Below are 19,696 nucleotides of genomic sequence, written 5' to 3'. Positions count from 1 at the left end.
CCTCCTCCAACTCACTGACAGACCCAGGAGCAGCCAGGCCTCAGTGCAGGGCACAGTCTATCTCCAAACGGTGATGTTATTCCATTATTCCACCTTCTACAGTTTTGTTAAAATTAGTCAGAGTGCAGTGTAGACTGCCATGACTGCATCCTTCTCAAAGCACAGAAGAAATCAAACACAGCTGTGGGATTTTATCTGAGATTTTATTGGCAACTTCAATATAGTCTATTAGAATAAGTGCATTTCTACAGAGTGCATCACTAATGAAGAACACTGAGGACCAACACCAGGAAACAAATCACAACAATCCAGCATCACCAGGACCTGCGGCCTTCGCTTCACACTGCACACCAAATCAAACACTGGCATTATCCGCGTCTTACTGATTTCTCAAACAATCATAATATTCATAAATATACAGTGGACTATTTTATTTAAAAAAGTATTAAAAAAACCCCCAAAACCAACCCAGTCACTTTAACCAAAGTGCCATAATTCAGTGTCTAATGCTTAATTCAAGTAATGCTTAAAGTGCCATTCCACCACTGGATGTATTCTTTGGCATAAAATACAATATATTTTGACAACATATATAAGTGGTATCACTAGATAGAGAAATCTTTTAGCTTCAAAATGATATATCAAACATAATTTTTTGACAACAAGTATATTAATTTTGCGACCAAAGTCACCTACCCTTTTAATTTCCGCGCGTGATGTCATCGGCAGGTTCCCCTTCTTGTGTACCACGTGACGTGTGACGTGGCACATATTATCAGCAATGGCAGATAGAACGCGATAAAAATAATACCAATAAATCTAGCTAACTGAAAGATTAACTCAATTTTTCGCAATTTTTTTTGGCCCCCATATACGAGGAGAAATGACTCTCTCACTTTGGGGGTTTCCTGGTCTAAAAATAGACCGACACGTGGTACACAAGAAGGGGAACCTGCCGATGACATCACGTTTCACTACCGCGCGGAAATTAAAAGGGTAGGTGACTTTGGTCGCAAAATTAATATACTTGCCGTTGTCAAAAAATTAGGTTTGATATATCATTTCGAAGCTAAAAGATTTCTCTGTCTAGTCATGTTGTCATAAAATATATTGTATTTTATGCCAAAGAATACATCCAATGGTGGAATGGCACTTTAATGCAACACTGCGAAATATTTAATCTTGTTTTTAAGTGTGATTTGGGGGAACTGGAGCTATATCATCATGTCTAGAAGTTTCAGCTTTTATTACAATTCTGCTTTCAATCTGTGAGAAGCAGGGACCTGGAGGGCAAAAGATACCAAAATACACTACATTTTCATAAATTAGAGTAACCCCTGTATTTTCACAGAATGTGAAAAGTTTCTCGTGGTGCTTAGTTTGTCTGCTGTGGGCACGCGTCACTGTATATAACATACCTTCGAAATATATACACGTTTAATAAAAGGGCGCATGAGGAAAAGGGATCAGATGCAAACACGTTAAGTTTTTCCCCCATTTTTGGGGAGTCACAGTACACAGGAATTTATTACAGGTAGGAACTAAAAGTTGTGAGTGGGGAACTGAAGAAACGTCGGCCCACATGCGCTATAGGATCGGTCCGAGGAATCTCATCTCATCTCATTATCTCTCACCGCTTTATCCTGTTCTACAGGGTCACAGGCAAGCTGGAGCCTATCCCAGCTGACTACGGGCGAAAGGCGGGGTACACCCTGGACAAGTCGCCAGGTCATCACAGGGCTGACACATAGACAACCATTCACACTCACATTCACACCTACGGTCAATTTAGAGTCACCAGTTAACCTAACCTGCATGTCTTTGGACTGTGGGGGAAACCGGAGCACCCGGAGGAAACCCACGTGGACACGGGGAGAACATGCAAACTCCGCACAGAAAGGCCCTCGCCGGCCACGGGGCTCGAACCCAGACCTTCTTGCTGTGAGGCGACAGTGCTAACCACTACACCACCGTGCCGCCCTGGTCCGAGGAATTGTTCAAGCCAATTGTTTGGAATTGTCATTCTACCACATCACACCTGATTTGTGCAGAACGGAGAAATCCTCAGTTAAAACATCATTCGTTGTATTATTCTGCACTTACTTACATAGTAAAAGAAAGGAACGCTTTTTTTTGTCACTTGAACATGTGGTTTAAGACATAGTGGGACTTTCACTCCATCACTGAAGAACTGCTTGTGGTTTGACACAAACATTTTGGACGAGCGGCTTCTACTACTTATCAGCCGAGACGCTGTCTTTGGGTCTTACGGTTCAAGTGCAAAGCTCGAGATATTTCAGCTGATTACTTACATTTGTAATTGCATGAATGTGTAATCTCACTAAACTACGCCTTTAAGGAATGAAACAAGAAAAATATCCAGAAAGCATGAATGCAGTTATAACATTACACTTCATTATTCTTTTTTAAATATACATTGAGATCTTTAAAAGTTGCCTAAAGTCCTTGCTCAACAAAGATGAACTGATAAAATTGAGGTAATATTCCTCATGCTTGTGCATGACGTCTATAATCTTCTGTCACCTCACACTGACGATCATTAATGATTAAAGATCTGAGAAATTAAAAAACAAAAAACACATAACGATAAAAGAATTAAAATCAGCTTTACACATTTCAAGTGACACTGAAAACTATGCTACTGATCATTAACTATTATGTATGATGTATTATTAAAAAAGCCACAGTAGTTTGAATTGTTCTTGCATTCAGGATGGCAGTGCAATGACGAATGGCAGGTAACACAATCCTCCTTTCCATAACACGTCACAGGAAATAAGGCCACTTTTTTTGCTGTTCTGCTCAAACAAGCAAGATACAGTATGTCAAATCACCTTAATACATCAAAATCCTATTAAAAGGAAAAAAAAACGACAAGCACTGACATTAAACACCAGCATTATTCACTCATTAAACAATATAATGTCTTTATTTTAAAGAACAGGAAAAAAAACCCAATAGTCTGTGGTTCACGTCTTTTAACTCTGCACCTGGCAAAGTTAATTTTGGAGTTTCACCCTGGCCACAAGCCCATCTGCACTGGATGCAAAAATAAATGAACTCATTTACTGAGCAAGCCATTTAATACGAATAAATATTAGATTTAATTACTGTATGTGCGTGCGTGCCGGCATGTAGGGACAGAATATTAAATTAAAACATACTTCATTATATAGAGTTGTGTATTTCCTTCAATATAGATTTCCTTCCCAAAAGGTCCATTAGCATCCGCTTTCCATGCAAGATTATTCCACAATTTATTCCAGTTTATTTTTTGCTGAAGACCCCAAACCTTTCACCCGAATAAATCTCACCTGAGAACTCCTGTTAAAACACTGTACATATAATTTTTTCATATGTCAAAATGTATATCTGGGACTAATTACAGATTATATACAGTACCCTCCATGATTATTGCCACGCCTTGTAAAGTTTAGGAAAATAAAATCCACCTATTGCTGAAGTCGCTTCATCTCACTGGAAAAAAAAAAAAAAAAAGAGAGAAAAATCCAACCTTTAATTAAAATAAATTTATTCAGAGAAAAACAAATCCCTCATCAAGAAATTCTTTTCGACAAAAACACGTGCCAATATTGTTGCCGAGCCCAATGTAACTGAAGCATGTCTCCTATTTAAATTAAACAGTTTTGAGTTGATTGGAGTGTGTAGGAACTTCCAAGTTGTAATCCATGACTTCCTGATTAACTGGGGAACAAATATGAGGTGACACAGAGGCCAAATTCCCTTAGTCATCCCTCAACATGGGAAAGATAAGAGAACACACAAACCAAATGAGGGAGGAAAAAAAAAAAAAAAAAGTATGTTGACCTTCATGAGTCAGGGAATGATTATTAAAATAAATAAATTAATTAAATAAAAAAAAAAAGATACTCGTGGGCAGCACGGTGGTGTAGTGGTTAGCGCTGTCGCCTCACAGCAAGAAGGTCCGGGTTCGAGCCCCGTAGCTGGCGAGGGCCTTTCTGTGCAGAGTTTGCATGTTCTCCCCGTGGGTTTCCTCCGGGTGCTCCGGTTTCCATTTCTACTGTTGGGGCAATAATAAAACCATGGACACCAACTAGAACTGTTACAAACTTGCCTGGAAGAGGACCCATGTTTATCCCCCCACCCCAAACAGTGAGGAGGATGGGAAGAGAGGCAAAAAAATTCTCCAAGGATCACCGTTGGTGAATTACAAGAAAAAGTAAAACTTTGGGCTTTCCAAGTCTTCAAAACCACCATCAGACGCCACCTCCATGCCAACAGATTAATTGGAAGGTTTGCCAGAAAAAAAGCCTTCGTCATTTAACCGCAAACATAAGCGTCTGAAATTTGCAAAACGCTACTACAACTTTGACTGGAACCGTATTCTATGGTCTGATGTAAAAAAAAAAAAAATGGAGCTTTTTAGCAATAAACACTCAAGGTGGGTTTAGTATAAAAAGAAGGATGGCTATAATGAAAGGAATCCGATCCTAACTGTAAAATATGGTGGAAGTTCTGTGATGTTTAGGGGATGTTTTTCCTCCAAAGGCCCTGGAAACCTTGTTAGGGTCCATGGCATCATGGACTCCATGAAATACCAGGACATTTTAAATGAAAATCTGTCTGCCTCTGGCAGGAAACTAAAACTATGTTGTCACTGGATCTTTCAGCAGGACAATAATGTGAAGCACATGTCCAAATCAACACAAAAATGGTTCACTGACCACGGAATCAAGCTTCTGCCCTGGCCATCTCAGTCCCCTGACCTGAACCCCATTGAAAACCTGCGGGCTGAGCTGAAGAGGAGAGAGCACAAGAGAGGGCAGAGGACCCTGGATGATCTGGAGAGATTGTGTAAAGAGGAATGGTCTCAGATTCCCTGCTCTTGATCTTCAACTTTATAAAATGTTATAAGAGAAACTCAGTGCTGTTTTACTGGAGGTTGTATAAAGTATTACATGCAGGGGTGCTAATAACAGTGGCACGTTTCATCTCATCTCATTATCTCTAGCCGCTTTATCCTTCTACAGGGTCGCAGGCAAGCTGGAGCCTATCCCAGCTGACTACGGGCGAAAGGCGGGGTACACCCTGGACGAGTCGCCAGGTCATCACAGGGCTGACACATAGACACAGACAACCATTCACACTCTCATTCACACCTACGGTCAATTTAGAGTCACCAGTTAACCTAACCTGCATGTCTTTGGACTGTGGGGGAAACCAGAGCACCCGGAGGAAACCCACGCGGACACGGGGAGAACATGCAAACTCCGCACAGAAAGGCCCTCGCCGGCCACGGGGCTCGAACCCGGACCTTCTTGCTGTGAGGCGACAGCGCTAACCACTACACCACCGAGTGGCACGTGTTTTTGTTAAAAATAATTATTTCTTGATGAGGGATTTGTTTTTCTCTGAATAAATTTATTTCAATAAAAGGCTGGATATTTCTCTTTTTTTTCCAGTGTGAGATTAAGCTTCGTCACCAAAAAGGTGGATTTTTTCCCAACCCTTTTTACTAAACTTTACAAGCGGTGCCAATAATCGTAGCGGGCACTGTATAATACGAGACTCCTGAATTCACCTCGATCAAGTCGTGTCAAAGCAAAAGTAATGCTCTGGGAAGCAAACCTGTCAAACCCAAAAGGGGTAAAAATGCAGTAAACAGTACAAAAAAACCCATAACATTCCAGTTTCAATAAACGCTTACCAGCCACTTGTACTGGGAACACCTGTACACCAACCAATCATATGACAGTAGTGTAATGTATAAAATCATGCAGATACAGCTCTTCAGTTAATGTTCATGTCAAAGACCAGAACAGGGGAGAAAAAAAAAAAAAAGTGACATCAGTTACTGTGGAATGACTGTTCGTGCCAAAACAAGCCGATTTGAGTGAGTATTTCAGAAACTGCTGATCTCCTGGAATTTTCAAACAAACACATCAGTCCTGGAGTGGTGTGGAAACAAAAAACATCCTGTGAGCTACAGTTCAGCATGTGGAAATGCCTTGTTGTTGAGAAGCATACATGTCAACCTATACGGAATGTCCGTATTTTATACGGATTTGATTCAATAAACGTAGTATACGGGCGTATAAATAAAGTTACCGTATTTTCTGGACTATAGAGTGCACCTGTATATAAGCCGCATCCGCTCTATTTAAAAAAAAAAAAAAAAAAGATATACAAGCCGCACCGGGCTATAAGCCGCAGATATCTATGTTGAAAAATTAGATATTTACTGCATGTACAGAACGATTTTGTACTGTAAATGTACATGTATGTACCTGAACAGATTCTTTCCGAACAGTGCCTTTTAACACGGCAGCAACTTTGCTGATTAAAACGGAACAGAACCAAGAGAAAATAACCGGTATTTATTTACCTTCATTTCTCCTGTGTTTGAAACCACAAGTCACTTTAATCATCTTCGCTGGATTTGAAAATAATTACCAGTTAGTAATTTGTCGTGCGTGTTCTATCTGCTAAAGATCTGCTAATTCTTCTTTGCATTGATTTTTCGTCTATCTTATTTTTGATTCTACTTCCGGTTAGAGCGCCCCTAGCGGTGGAAGAAAAATCCACAGAATAGCCGCACCTTTGTATAAGCCGCATGGTTCAAAACCTAGGAAAAAAGTAGCGGCTTATAGTCCAGAAAATACGGTATACGGATTCTTTAAAAAAAACTTCAATATTTATTTAGAGCTATAATCAATTCCCACGATGATAAACGTACTGTACACCACAGACAGCCAGTAAAGAGTCTTATGAAATCGCGTGTTATCTTGTGGTAGCGAGACTTCGTTCCACTTTTGATCATGCGCACACCGCATTGCGAGAATCCCGCCAACCGTGAAGTCATAGACATATAAACATAGACGCCGCCTTCTGCGTAGAATCATACGTCATCCTCGCCGCCATATTGGATGTGGCAAAGTGGAGATTCTTCAACCGTCTCTGGTATAGCGTCTACAGTAGCCGAGAATAAAGATGCCTCATTCATGTGCTGCGTTTAACTGTACCAACAGGTTTACCGTCCAAACGAGATCACATGGGATTACCTTTCACAGGTGAGACTGGAAAAATACTTTTCACTGTATTTGGTCATTATAACGTAATTTTACGAACAGATTTTCCTGACTTTGTGGCTAATATGAAGTCTGGCGCATAATAGCCGCTCGGTGAAACCTGTCTCCAAACAACGAAGTATTTCCTTCGTAACTACGCTGATAACACTGTGTTTTTGTCAAACATTGGAGCTTTGTATTCATTCTGAAGGTTTATTGTTATTAATATTGAATACAAAGTAACTGGGATATATCATTGTTAATTATCATTCAAATTTTAGGCAAATTATTTTAATTTGCATCTTATACGGATTTTATAAGGGAAATACGGATTTTGGAGGTTGGTTATACAGGTTTGATTGACCAAAGGTTGACATGTATGGAGAAGTCAGAGGAGAATGACCAGACTGACAGCTGACAAGATTATGGTAACAAATAACCACTCTTTACAACCACGGTGAACAGAAAAGCATCTCAAGATGCACAACATGCAGAACCTTGACGTGGATGGGCTACAACCAGGCAATGTTTTTCCAAGCTTGAAGCATTCAGTTTTGGTAAGCCTGTCATCATAAATGCTAAATCGTACAGAAGATGTTGGCACCTCTAGATATTAGCGGTAAAAGGAACGCAATCAGAATAAAGCTCTTGGAGACATTTCAATATTAATTGCACCATGCTTGGGGTGACTCACTGCTCAGGTCATATACAAAGTTGGGTTGATACAGTAACTGGGGGGTGGGGTGGGGGTGTTCTGTATGCAAAGAGAAGAAAAATCCAGTTCTTGACATGCAGCATTTAAGAGGGGGGAAAAAAAACCCAACAACAACCCAACAACTGTTTCACTACTGTTTTAAATGCCTTTGCTGACTTGGAAGCGTGTAACACCTACATCAGACAACAACATGGAGAACCCTCCTCCATTGCCACCCGACTCCAAATCCCATCTCATGCAGAATTAATGAATCGTATGTCGCTCCTGATGATTTAAATCAACTCTTCAGTGCTGTGGGTAATTTTTTCCCTTCATTTTCTCCCAGTTTGGTCATTTACACATTCCCACCTACTCGCTCTCTCCCTCTCCTAGAACATCCACCACTGGGGGAGGGTCAGGGCTAACCAAATCTCTTTAGATTCAGGAACTATGAACACAAAAGACATTGATTCCATTACACAGCTATTCACTGTGCACCAAGATAGAAAAAAAAATCAGATGTTTCGCGAACATTAAAAAAAAAAACCCAACGAGAACTGATTTCTGTGGCCATTTGCAGAGTTTTCTTTGACCTACACACACAGCCAACCAGGTAACTAGCATACACTAACAAGTAATAATCAAATCTGAAATAATGAATTAATTCATTGCTCCTGTTTACTTTTATATGAACACCTTCTGCCTATTTTTGCTTGTAGGAAAAGGTCAGATCGCGATGCCTTCTGGGTAAGTCCTTGCTTCTGAAATATAACACGTTCATCCAGGGAAAGTTTTACGAGGGAGCATTTAAACAGGTGTTGGAACAGGGTTTTTAGAAGATACATACTCTGCATTCAAAGATACAACATGAGTACCCATTATTGTTGTGCAGTCTCAGCAGAATTTAACAGTCTACATTCACGAAGGACGCAAAGTCCAACAATGTCTCCTTACTCGAGGTTAGACTGAGCAGTAGATGGATAGACTCCAGCCTCCTTTCTGCTCTTCTCCTACCAAAATGTGTTCACACGTCATCAAAGATCCTGCTCTGTGAGGAGGACATTGAGAGATACCGTCCTCCTGCGTGCCTGTAGTGAGAGCGAGAAAATCAGAAAGTCAGCACATCAGCGTTTATCTGGCCACACATCTACATGCTCAAGCATCACAACATGGCTCGGCTAAAAACAGCTGCCTGTGTGAGAACACGCCCTTGCCATAGTTAAACCCTTTGTACTGTACACCATTGTGCAGTCGAATACTTAAATCTGATTGGTCAAAAGGTGTTGATTATTTATTGGCAGCTCCGGCAGTAGTTATATCAATGACCTCGCTCTAATCCTTTCTATAGTAACAATATACACAAACTTGTATATCGTAAGAACGGGATCATTAATACAACAACTTGCTTTTGGCGAACTTTAAACAAACAGTCATTCCTTGACCGTTACAAAGCACTGACCCTGGAGACTCCTTCTATAAATGTTTACAAAACCCCATCTCACACAAAACTTCACCATATAAACAATTACCCAAAGACAAGACAAGCGGATAATTGTTTATATGGTGAAGTTTTGTACAAGACATATATATTTTTTAAACATTTAAAGATGGAGTCTTCAGGGTCAAGGAACGACTGCTTACAGTTCTTTTAATGCAAGTTCACAGATCAAATGGATAAAACGAGGACGTGTTGTTCTTTAAAGGTCCCATGGCATGAAATTTTCACTTTGAGTTTTTTTAACGTTAAAATGAGTTCCTCTGACCTTCTTAAGTCACCCCAGTGGCTAGAAATGTCAATGTGTAAACCAAACTATGCCCACCCTTTGTCAACATTTGAGAATGGCGTGTCAAAATGGCGCGTTGATAGGCTCTTCCCTTTACTACGTCAGCAAGGGAGATGATCCCCACGCCCCCCCTCTGGATTCCCACCCACTGTATGGATTGCCCGCCCAGCTCAAAAGTTGCCACCATAGATACGTCACTTCAATTTTGTAGTGAGGAGACCATAGAGGACACATGGCACCACCTAAGCGAGCGAAACATGGAAATTGCGCTGTGCATGGATGCGACAACACAGAAAGGAGTCTGTTTTTACTGCCGACGGGAGAGTCCCTGAAGACGCAGTGGCTTAATTTTATTTACTTCAATAATACGCCGTCGAGTCTACCTAAGACGGTGTATGTTTGTCGGAAGCATTTTCCTGAGGAATGTTTCCACAACTTGGGACAGTACAGGGCAGGTTTTGCACATCAACTGTCACTGAAGCCTGGGTCCGTACCAAGCATCCCTGCCGCATCAGCCACAAACAGCGAACAAGTAAGTGTATAACTGTTAAGTCGTTTTGCCGTGTTTTAAAATCGGTGCGTTAGCCTTGCAATGGCTACATCAGCTGTGCAGCTAACCGCTTCCTGCAGTTAGCCAGGTACTCTGCGCTACAAAACCAAAAAGCATGCAGCATGCTCTGTTAAACTGAGTTTAGTCTGGAAATTGACTGTAACTTATGAGCTTATGTCAAGCCCCTCCCCCTCCCCCATGGCCCGCCCCCACCCTCTACCCTTTCCCGCCTCCATGCTTCTCATTAGCAAAACAACGCACTGGGAAAAGGGCTGAAATGGGGCTTTCTCCCAGGAGGCTATATCTACGTGCCGAGGGTTCATTTCGAGAAAGGCTGCGGATATAACATCTAGAAACCTCCACAAGCCCGTTTAAAGCATCAACAAACCACCATGCCATTGGACCTTTAAAGGAGACATTATGAATAACTTACTGTTTCAGTGCTCGTGCACATACGTTTGGGTATTTGGAGCCTACCAACCCACAAACTGTGAAATAAGACAACTCGATCGGTTTCATTTCTTCTGTCTATTTCAGAAAAACACGTGCGTCAACAAGCTGTTCAGATTCATCTCCCCTTTCTAGGTCACAAGGGGAGCTCATTAGCATTGTACCGCCCCCTCATTTGAGTATCTACACTCATGCCTAAAGAACTGGCTTTGTGAATGAATATTCATGAGGAAAGTGCTACCTGGTTTGCTGGTTGGAAGAAGCAGGTGGGGTGAGCAGTGAGTGGCTTATCATTTAAAGTGCATATTCTGGACCAATTTCGTTTTTTTTTTTTTTAATATGAAAGTATGTCCCTTTACACACTCATCCAGAAAGGTAATTTTGCACAAGGCCATCTGTCTACAGCAGAAAAAATTAAAATAACAAAACGCGTCTGGAAAAATCCCAAGGGAGTCTGGAGCCAGATTCGTGACGTTACCTGCGGAAGCGCCAGCAGGCTGCGCGAGCTTTGCACGGTTTCAGTGCACAGCCTGTGTAGACCAAGCGCTCCCATTTCTCTCTCATTGTCCGGTCTTTTGGAAAACGATGAGTACTAATCCCATCAAGATTGGTGTTGCTACACCCTCCTACGATACATCTGTTAACCATTTTAATAATTACGCGATAACGTTGAAGAAATTTGCAGAAAACCACCAGGTCGTTTTCTCATAAACAAACCAGCGCTGACGTAGGATTCAGAGGGAGGCGTCCCGCACGCGATGTCACGAAAATCAATGTTTGCTGGGAAATCCAAATGCCAGGTTTTTTCAGAGGCGGACCAATTCACCTCAAACGGCTTGATTTCAACTGAATTTTTCTGGTATTGTGCAAGGTACAAAAAAAATTGCAGAGAATGCAGAAATGTTACAGATATTTGACCCAAGTTTAATATAAAATAGGAGAATTACATTGATCTTGCTCCTGAATTTACCCGTGATATGCACTTTAAAGGAACAGGCACTCAAATCGGATGAGAAGACAGGGTGAGAAGAGCGCTGTGATGCCTTATCCTTGTGGTATTTTGACCAAAGCATGTCTTCATTAAAGACCTCGGGGAACTGTGTCAAGTTGTGGAAAAGGGTACAATGTGACCCTTTAACTAATAAATAATTGCAATTATTTATAAAGGCAAACTGCTGTGGTATAAGAGGAATAAACCATTTCAGGATGTGCCGTTATTGGAAGATGATTAACTTCAGGGTTTTGACCTTGAACTTTGCTTTACACTGGACTGGATCACAACACCTACACTACGTTCACGCTGCAGGCTGAAGTGACTCAAATCCGATCTTTTCGCCCATATGTGACCTGTATCCCATCTTTTATTGACAATATGAACGACACAGAGCCGATTTTTTCAAATCCGACCCAGGCCGTTTGGATATGTGGTCCTAATTCCGATTCCTATCCGATCTTTTCATATGCGACTTCAGTCTGAACCGCCAGGTCGTATTCACCCGACTTACACGTCATCAACAAGCCACAAACGTCACTATTCTGCGCTGAAGTAGGCGGCGGGTCTCTCAAAAAAAGTTACAACAACATGGCGCATGACATCAATGCGACTCCGCACCCACACGTTCCTTTGAACAGAGTTTGTAGTCACTACCCCGCAGAACGCCTGAGCCAAAACCCTTGCCCTTTTCCTTCTCAACCTCCTCCTTAACATCAGGCTATTGTGCATGTTCTGGCTCCGTCGCAACAACTGCATCATCGCCAGGTACTCCATGCTGGCTACTGTCATACACAGGAAACTTTAGGTTACTTCCGTAAACACTGGCCATGCTCACTGCGTGTGACGTCGTCGTATCCTGCAATGTGCATGCGGAACACTTTTAGGTCGCTTTTCGTTCATACTGAGGATCACATACAAGTCGCATATATTTGTTAATGTGAACGACCTCACAAAAAAATCGGATTTCACAAAAAAATCGGAATTGAGCATTAAGCCTTGCAGTGTGAACGTACTGCTAGTCTGTGATGATATTCGTATATTCCTATAACAGCCCCCCCGCCAAAAAAAAAAGTTTTATTCCTTACTTAAGACTTTCAGCCCTTGTCTATTGGCTGCACGTAGCTTATATTGCTCCAACCAGATACACCTGCAGTTTTACACTTAAAACACTGATTACTTTGCAAAACCTACCAAAGCTGAAAAGATTCAAAACCCAGTGTGTGCACCTGACTCTTTGTGACCCAGTTTTATGAGGCAATTGACACCTTTGAAAATGGTAGCACCCTTTTCAGCTTGGTGTTGAGCTTTCTGACAAATTTAAACCGACTGGTGGCTCGGCCCCTTCCACTACATCAGGGGTTCTCAAAATGATTTACAGCCTTTTCGCAGCTGTTTAAAGCAGATACGCAGAACCATGGCCTCACTTTTGTTTATAAATGCCTTGAGACCTCAAGAATGGCACAGGAAGAGTTTTAAGCGTTAACAATAAATCTAATATAGTAATTTTTATGATTAAAATGATTCATATGGGTAGCGGTCTGAGTGAATGACCTTGACATCCGTAACGTCACAACAGGAAGTCTATCGGTCTCATCGCCATTTCCGCTATACTAAAACACAGAGCTGACTGCAACTCCGATCCTCCATTTTGAGCTAATTTATCGCCATGCCACGTAGATGTGTTGCTGGCCGGTGCAGCAACATGACAGAAGGTGGATTTACGTTGCACTCATGGCCCAAGAATGTTCAAACTGCAAAGATTTGGACGCATTTTGTGAGTTGTTCACGGGCACATTGGGCAGCTATGAAGTGGTCTCTCCTCTGCTCTGCACATTTTACTGAAAACTCGTACGAGACCTCTGATCTGCTGAGAAGCGTTGGCTATAAGTCTGTATTGAAAAAGGGTGCAGCACCAACAATTAAAGAAAACAAGAAAAGGAAAGTATTTATTTTATTTTTTAAAGTGAGTTCAGTTGCACCAGTCCTCCTGGAGCGTGAGCCGAGGGTTGTTGCTAAAACCTGGGACGGGACATATCGCTTGGGCAGTGACCTCCCCGCGGTTGTTGCTAAAACCGGTGACGTCCCGTCCCGGGTTTTAGCAATTGCCTGAGCCAAGCAGTAATGGCGGAGTACACAGTATGGAGAGAACGAGAGGAGCAGCCATCTGATTTCTCTGCTGGATATTGCTGCCATCTCACCCTTACGTGGAAGAAGCGAATGAACGGAGAACTGAACGAACAACTGAAAGTCAGCTTGTTTCAAAACAAATCGGCCACAAGATCAGCCTTCAAGAAGCGAGAGCACAGACGGGTAAGAAGCGACTCTCATTTGGATACAAAAAACAAACAAACAAACAAACAAAAACAACACATTGTTTACCTGCATTTAGATTAATACATGTAACTTGTATTGTGTGTTTAAGTTACCGGTATAAGATTATTTAATTTGCTTCAGAATGTGATTGTCTCAGTTCATCTGATTATTTAATTAGCCTTTAACGTTTTATCAGTGAAAATGCATGCATGTACATGTATGCTGCATAAGTTATAACACCTGTCCTGTTTTAATGACAGTCGAGCCACAATCAATGAAGTCAAATCAGTCTTAGCTGAGCAAGTCGGTGACGGTATTTCTTACTTTCACCATAAATTTTTATTTCTATAATTTTGGTCTATAGCTGTAAAAGGCCTCGGCCTTAAAACCGGTTACCGCAGTGACGTCACGCACTCAGGGCTGGCTGGCTCAGCGGGGCAGCTCGAATGCCAATTTTGCGGTCGATTTTAACTCTCAAAAAAAAAAATATATATATATATATATATATATATATATATATATATATATATATATTTATTTATTTATTTATTCCCATTTATGCAGCATACAAGAGTCAAGGGTGGAGATACTATCCACTCAGAAATGTATTTAAAAATAAAAGGTTCTGCGTATCTCCTTTAAGCCTTTTCGAGACAGATTTATCATATGAACACAATAAAAACTCATCTCATTATCTCTAGCCGCTTTATCCTGTTCTACAGGGTCGCAGGCAAGCTGGAGCCTATCCCAGCTGACTACGGGCGAAAGGCGGGGTACACCCTGGACAAGTCGCCAGGTCATCACAGGGCTGACACAGAGACACAGACAACCATTCACATTCACACCTACAGTCAATTTAGAGTCACCAGTTAACCTAACCTGCATGTCTTTGGACTGTGGGGGAAACCGGAGCACCCGGAGGAAACCCACGCGGACACGGGGAGAACATGCAAACTCCGCACAGAAAGACCCTCGCCGGCCACGGGGCTCGAACCCGGACCTTCTTGCCGTGAGGTGACAGTGCTAACCACTACACCACCGTGCCGCCCACAATAAAAACTATTCAGATATTTCTTTTTAGTTTTTTGTATCATTTGTTTACTATATTGATCGGAGCCACTGAATTTTTATTCCTGAATTTTACACTGATGGAACACATTAGGACCAAGATTATTATTATTTTTTTTAATATAATGCTGAGATTTGGATTAAATCCCTTCAATTCAGGGGTTCAATTCGATCACTTCTCACACTAAAAACGTTATGCATGACAAACTTGAGCTTGCCAGTTAGTCGAACATCTCTGCTTTCATCAGGAACAAACTCTATCTCAAAGAATGAAAGAAAAAAAACCCCGATGCTCTAAAGACAACATTACTATCATTCTGGGATAGCAGATGGTTGAACAGGCAGGTAAGTAAGTGAAAGTTGGCCAACAGATCGAAACGGATCTGAAAACCGAACCTGTTGGACTCCAGCGGGTCATCACTGACTGTTTCTGCGTTGAAGTCCAGAGGCTCAGCGTCCTGCAGGAGCTCTATGCGGTCTCTCTCAGAGCGAGTGCCTCCACCGCGAGAGTATTTAGCCTCTGTGGAAGAGAGAGAGAGGGAATAAACAGGATGTTACAAAAGCCAAGTCAGCAAAAGTCAGCACGTAACAGAGACAAATGTGGTCAGGGTATGAAACTCACGTCTGTTTGAGTTGGAGCTGAGTGTGTCAGCATAATTGGGCTCCTTCATTTCAGAGGCAGAGGCCCTGTTTCTTGTTACTGTCTCATCTCTCTGATGGCTGTAGCGCTCTCGCCACTCCTGTCACAGAGGAACAGGCTCTTCCATTCAATTTTATTCATTTACAGCCAACAAATCAGAATCAAGAAGGAATTAAAACGCAATCTTTCCCTTTAAAAATAAGCTGCACAATTAATCAATCAATCAGTGTGAACAGCATTTTTGGCTTCCAGAATTAATATCGGGAAGATATTTCTGGAAAACACACTTGGGGACATGCTAGAGGATTATTCTCAATGGCGAATGATTATTAACAGCACAACGCCAAGGTTTTTTTTTTTTCCTTCTTACGGAATGTGGTCAGCAATTTTCCAGTGATTGGAATTTTTTATTTCTTTAAGAAGAAAACATACTTTTTTATCCATTTATAGTTCCGTTTAATGCTGCGGAACGAGAGTGAAACGAGTTGGAGCCCATTATCACTTGGCAAAACAGCCATCCCTTCACTTTCTTAGAAGTTAGTAAAGAAGAAAAAAAAAGGTTATTACAGAAAAACCACAGTTTCCTGTGGTGAAAAATGTACAGAATGTTACAAAAACAGTGAATTTAATGTTAATCAAATACAGAGGGCCTCACCATATTTTCCTTTGTGAAGCAACAGCACGGTTTTTAATATGCTTATGACTCTGTGCATCATCTGCACATTAATATAGAAATATTTAATATAAACCTGTGATCTGAATTACAGATAGCACTACTGTATGAATGTAGTTCATTTATTTACAGACCAATTCTGCATATTCAACATTTAGGTTAGATTTTGTCTACTTAAAGCAATGCAGATTAAAAAACAAAACAAAACACTAAAGTGCAATAATGTTTTGACTAATAATTACGACAGACAAAAGAACCGATCATTTTCACCTATCTTTGCTAAACGTCACGTCTTCATTTCTGTTTAAACTACTTTAGGATAAGAATAAAAGAACCATCTTAATCTAGTTTAAAGGAACAGTCCACCGTACTTCCATAATGAAATATGCTCTTATCTGAATTGAGACGAGCTGCTCCGTACCTCTCCGAGCTTTGCGCGACCTCCCAGTCAGTCAGACGCGCCGTCACTCCTGTTAGCAATGTAGCTAGGCTCAGTATGGCCAATGGTATTTTTTGGGGCTGTAGTTAGATGCGACCAAACTCTTCCGCGTTTTTCCTGTTTACATAGGTTTATATGACCAGTGATATGAAACAAGTTCAGTTACACAAATTGAAACGTAGCGATTTTCTATGCTATGGAAAGTCTGCACTATAATGACAGGCGTACTAACACCTTCTGCGCGCTTCGGCAGCGCATTGATACGGAGCTCAGATATCAATGCGCTGTCGAAGCGCGCAGAAGGTGTTAGTACGCCTGTCATTATAGTGCGGACTTTCCATAGCATAGAAAATCGCCACGTTTCAATTTGTGTAACTGAACTTGTTTCATGTCACTGGTCATATAAACCTATGTAAACAGGAAAAACGTGGAAGAGTTTGGTCGCATCTAACTACAGCCCCAAAAAATACCATTGGCCATGCTGAGCCTAGCTACATTGCTAACAGGAGTGACAGCGCGTCTGACTGCGTCTGACTGACTGGGAGGTCGCGCAAAGCTCGGAGAGGTACGGAGCAGCTCGTCTCAATTCAGATAAGAGCATATTTCATTATGGAAGTACGGTGGACTGTTCCTTTAAATCTTTAGTGTGGAAAAATATTAACAAAACTTCCAGCGGCGATTTAAATTACAAGATCAAAAATAAAAACTCACTCTTCTTCTGTTCTCGCCATCCTCTATCCTTTGCCGTTTTCTTCTCTCTGCACAAAAAATAAGCAGGCAAAAATAATTACAAGCTTCTTTGTAGGGAAAGTGAGACGTTTTGTTCTTATACGCTGATAGATTATTGATGGGATGCCCCTAACTCTAAATATGCACTCACCTCTACGCAGTAACTCCCTGCCCTCATCGATCAGGTCAGAGGTCATCTCATTATCTCCCATAAACTGCTGGAAGCCCAGGAGGTTCAGACAGCGGGTACCAAGGCTATTGTGTATACCAAGGTGGGTATCAGGTAAACGTATGCATTTGGGGTTGCTGCCATGGTTATGTCTCAACGGGTGTTACAGATTTATTTTATTCCGCCTGATCAGTTTTCATTATGATCCAAGACTGCTATTAAATTGAGTTTTTCCTTTGTATGGGTGATTATGGTGGAATATTTCAATGCCAAACCTGAAGTATGTGGCAATGCACAGGATGACAATCAGCATGGGATAGTAGATGTAAAATCCGTTGGCGATAAAGGAGAGGACATGCATTGATCCCATGATCTGTAAAAAGAAGACATGATCCGGATAAGGGTGTGTGATGGTGCCAAGTAAGGTTGGCATGAAGTTGATTATTTTCCTATAATAATATAACCCCGATTCCAAAAAAGTTGGGACAAAGTACAAATTGTAAATAAAAACGGAATGCAATAATTTACAAATCTCAAAAACTGATATTGTATTCACAATAGAACATAGACAACATATCAAATGTCAAAAGTGAGACATTTTGAAATTTCATGCCAAATATTGGCTCATTTGAAATTTCATGACAGCAACACATCTCAAAAAAGTTGGGACAGGGGCAATAAGAGGCTGGAAAAGTTAAAGGTACAAAAAAGGAACAGCTGGAGGACCAAATTGCAACTCATTAGGTCAATTGGCAATAGGTCATTAACATGACTGGGTATAAAAAGAGCATCTTGGAGTGGCAGCGGCTCTCAGAAGTAAAGATGGGAAGAGGATCACCAATCCCCCTAATTCTGCGCCGACAAATAGTGGAGCAATATCAGAAAGGAGTTCGACAGTGTAAACTTGCAAAGAGTTTGAACATATCATCTACAGTGCATAATATCATCAAAAGATTCAGAGAATCTGGAAGAATCTCTGTGCGTAAGGGTCAAGGCCGGAAAACCATAGTGGGTGCCCGTGATCTTCGGGCCCTTAGACGGCACTGCATCACATACAGGCATGCTTCTGTAATGGAAATCACAAAATGGGCTCAAGAATATTTCCAGAGAACATTATCTGTGAACACAATTCAGCGTGCCATCCGCCGTTGCCAGCTAAAACTCTATAGTTCAAAGAAGAAGCCGTATCTAAACATGATCCAGAAGCGCAGACGTCTTCTCTGGGCCAAGGCTCATTTAAAATGGACTGTGGCAAAGTGGAAAACTGTTCTGTGGTCAGACGAATCAAAATTTGAAGTTCTTTATGGAAATCAGGGACGCCGTGTCATTCGGACTAAAGAGGAGAAGGACGACCCGAGTTGTTATCAGCGCTCAGTTCAGAAGCCTGCATCTCTGATGGTATGGGGTTGCATGAGTGCGTGTGGCATGGGCAGCTTACACATCTGGAAAGAAACCATCAATGCTGAAAGGTATATCCAGGTTCTAGAGCAACATATGCTCCCATCCAGACGACGTCTCTTTCAGGGAAGACCTTGCATTTTCCAACATGACAATGCCAAACCACATACTGCATCAATTACAGCATCATGGCTGCGTAGAAGAAGGGTCCGGGTACTGAACTGGCCAGCCTGCAGTCCAGATCTTTCACCCATAGAAAACATTTGGCGCATCATAAAACGGAAGATACGACAAAAAAGACCTGAGACAGTTGAGCAACTAGAATCCTACATTAGACAAGAATGGGTTAACATTCCTATCCCTAAACTTGAGCAACTTGTCTCCTCAGTCCCCAGACGTTTACAGACCGTTGTAAAGAGAAAAGGGGATGTCTCACAGTGGTAAACATGGCCTTGTCCCAACTTTTTTGAGATGTGTTGTTGTCATGAAATTTAAAATCACCTAATTTTTCTCTTTAAATGATACATTTTCTCAGTTTAAATATTTGATATGTCATCTATGTTCTATTCTGAATAAAATATGGAATTTTGAAACTTCCACATCATTGCATTCTGTTTTTATTTACAATTTGTACTTTGTCCCAACTTTTTTGGAATCGGGGTTGTATATGTCTTGATTTTTTTTTTTTTAGCTCATCCCAGTAACTTACCAATGATGATCATTTT

General features: G+C 41.3%; 2 protein-coding genes across 8 annotated transcripts in view; both read right to left on the bottom strand.

Moving 5' to 3' along the window:
* capslb (calcyphosine-like b) overlaps positions 1-8,808 on the bottom strand; it is a 26,810-nt gene extending 18,002 nt beyond the window's left edge. Inside the window, exon 1 of the mRNA XM_060936096.1 lies at positions 8,719-8,808. The gene's annotated coding sequence lies outside the window, so the exon portion shown is untranslated. The remainder of the gene's footprint in view (positions 1-8,718) is intronic.
* lmbrd2b (LMBR1 domain containing 2b) overlaps positions 1,091-19,696 on the bottom strand; it is an 87,766-nt gene continuing 69,160 nt past the window's right edge. For 5 of the 7 annotated variants that reach the window (XM_060936086.1, XM_060936087.1, XM_060936088.1 and 2 more), the window contains 6 exons: positions 17,849-17,946; positions 17,556-17,659; positions 17,387-17,433; positions 15,546-15,663; positions 15,320-15,443; positions 5,379-8,852 (listed from right to left, as the gene is read on the bottom strand). In XM_060936086.1, the coding sequence (XP_060792069.1) occupies positions 8,789-8,852; positions 15,320-15,443; positions 15,546-15,663; positions 17,387-17,433; positions 17,556-17,659; positions 17,849-17,946 (555 nt within the window). In that variant the 3' untranslated portion in view covers positions 5,379-8,788. Of the gene's footprint in view, positions 8,853-15,319; positions 15,444-15,545; positions 15,664-17,386; positions 17,434-17,555; positions 17,660-17,848; positions 17,947-19,696 lie in introns of all 7 variants that reach the window. The other 2 variants (XM_060936093.1, XM_060936090.1) reach the window with 2 other exon arrangements.

Source organism: Neoarius graeffei, chromosome 12 (genome assembly GCF_027579695.1).
Source record: "Neoarius graeffei isolate fNeoGra1 chromosome 12, fNeoGra1.pri, whole genome shotgun sequence".
Taxonomy (NCBI): domain Eukaryota; kingdom Metazoa; phylum Chordata; class Actinopteri; order Siluriformes; family Ariidae; genus Neoarius; species Neoarius graeffei.
This window is presented reverse-complemented; position numbering and strand designations above follow the sequence as displayed.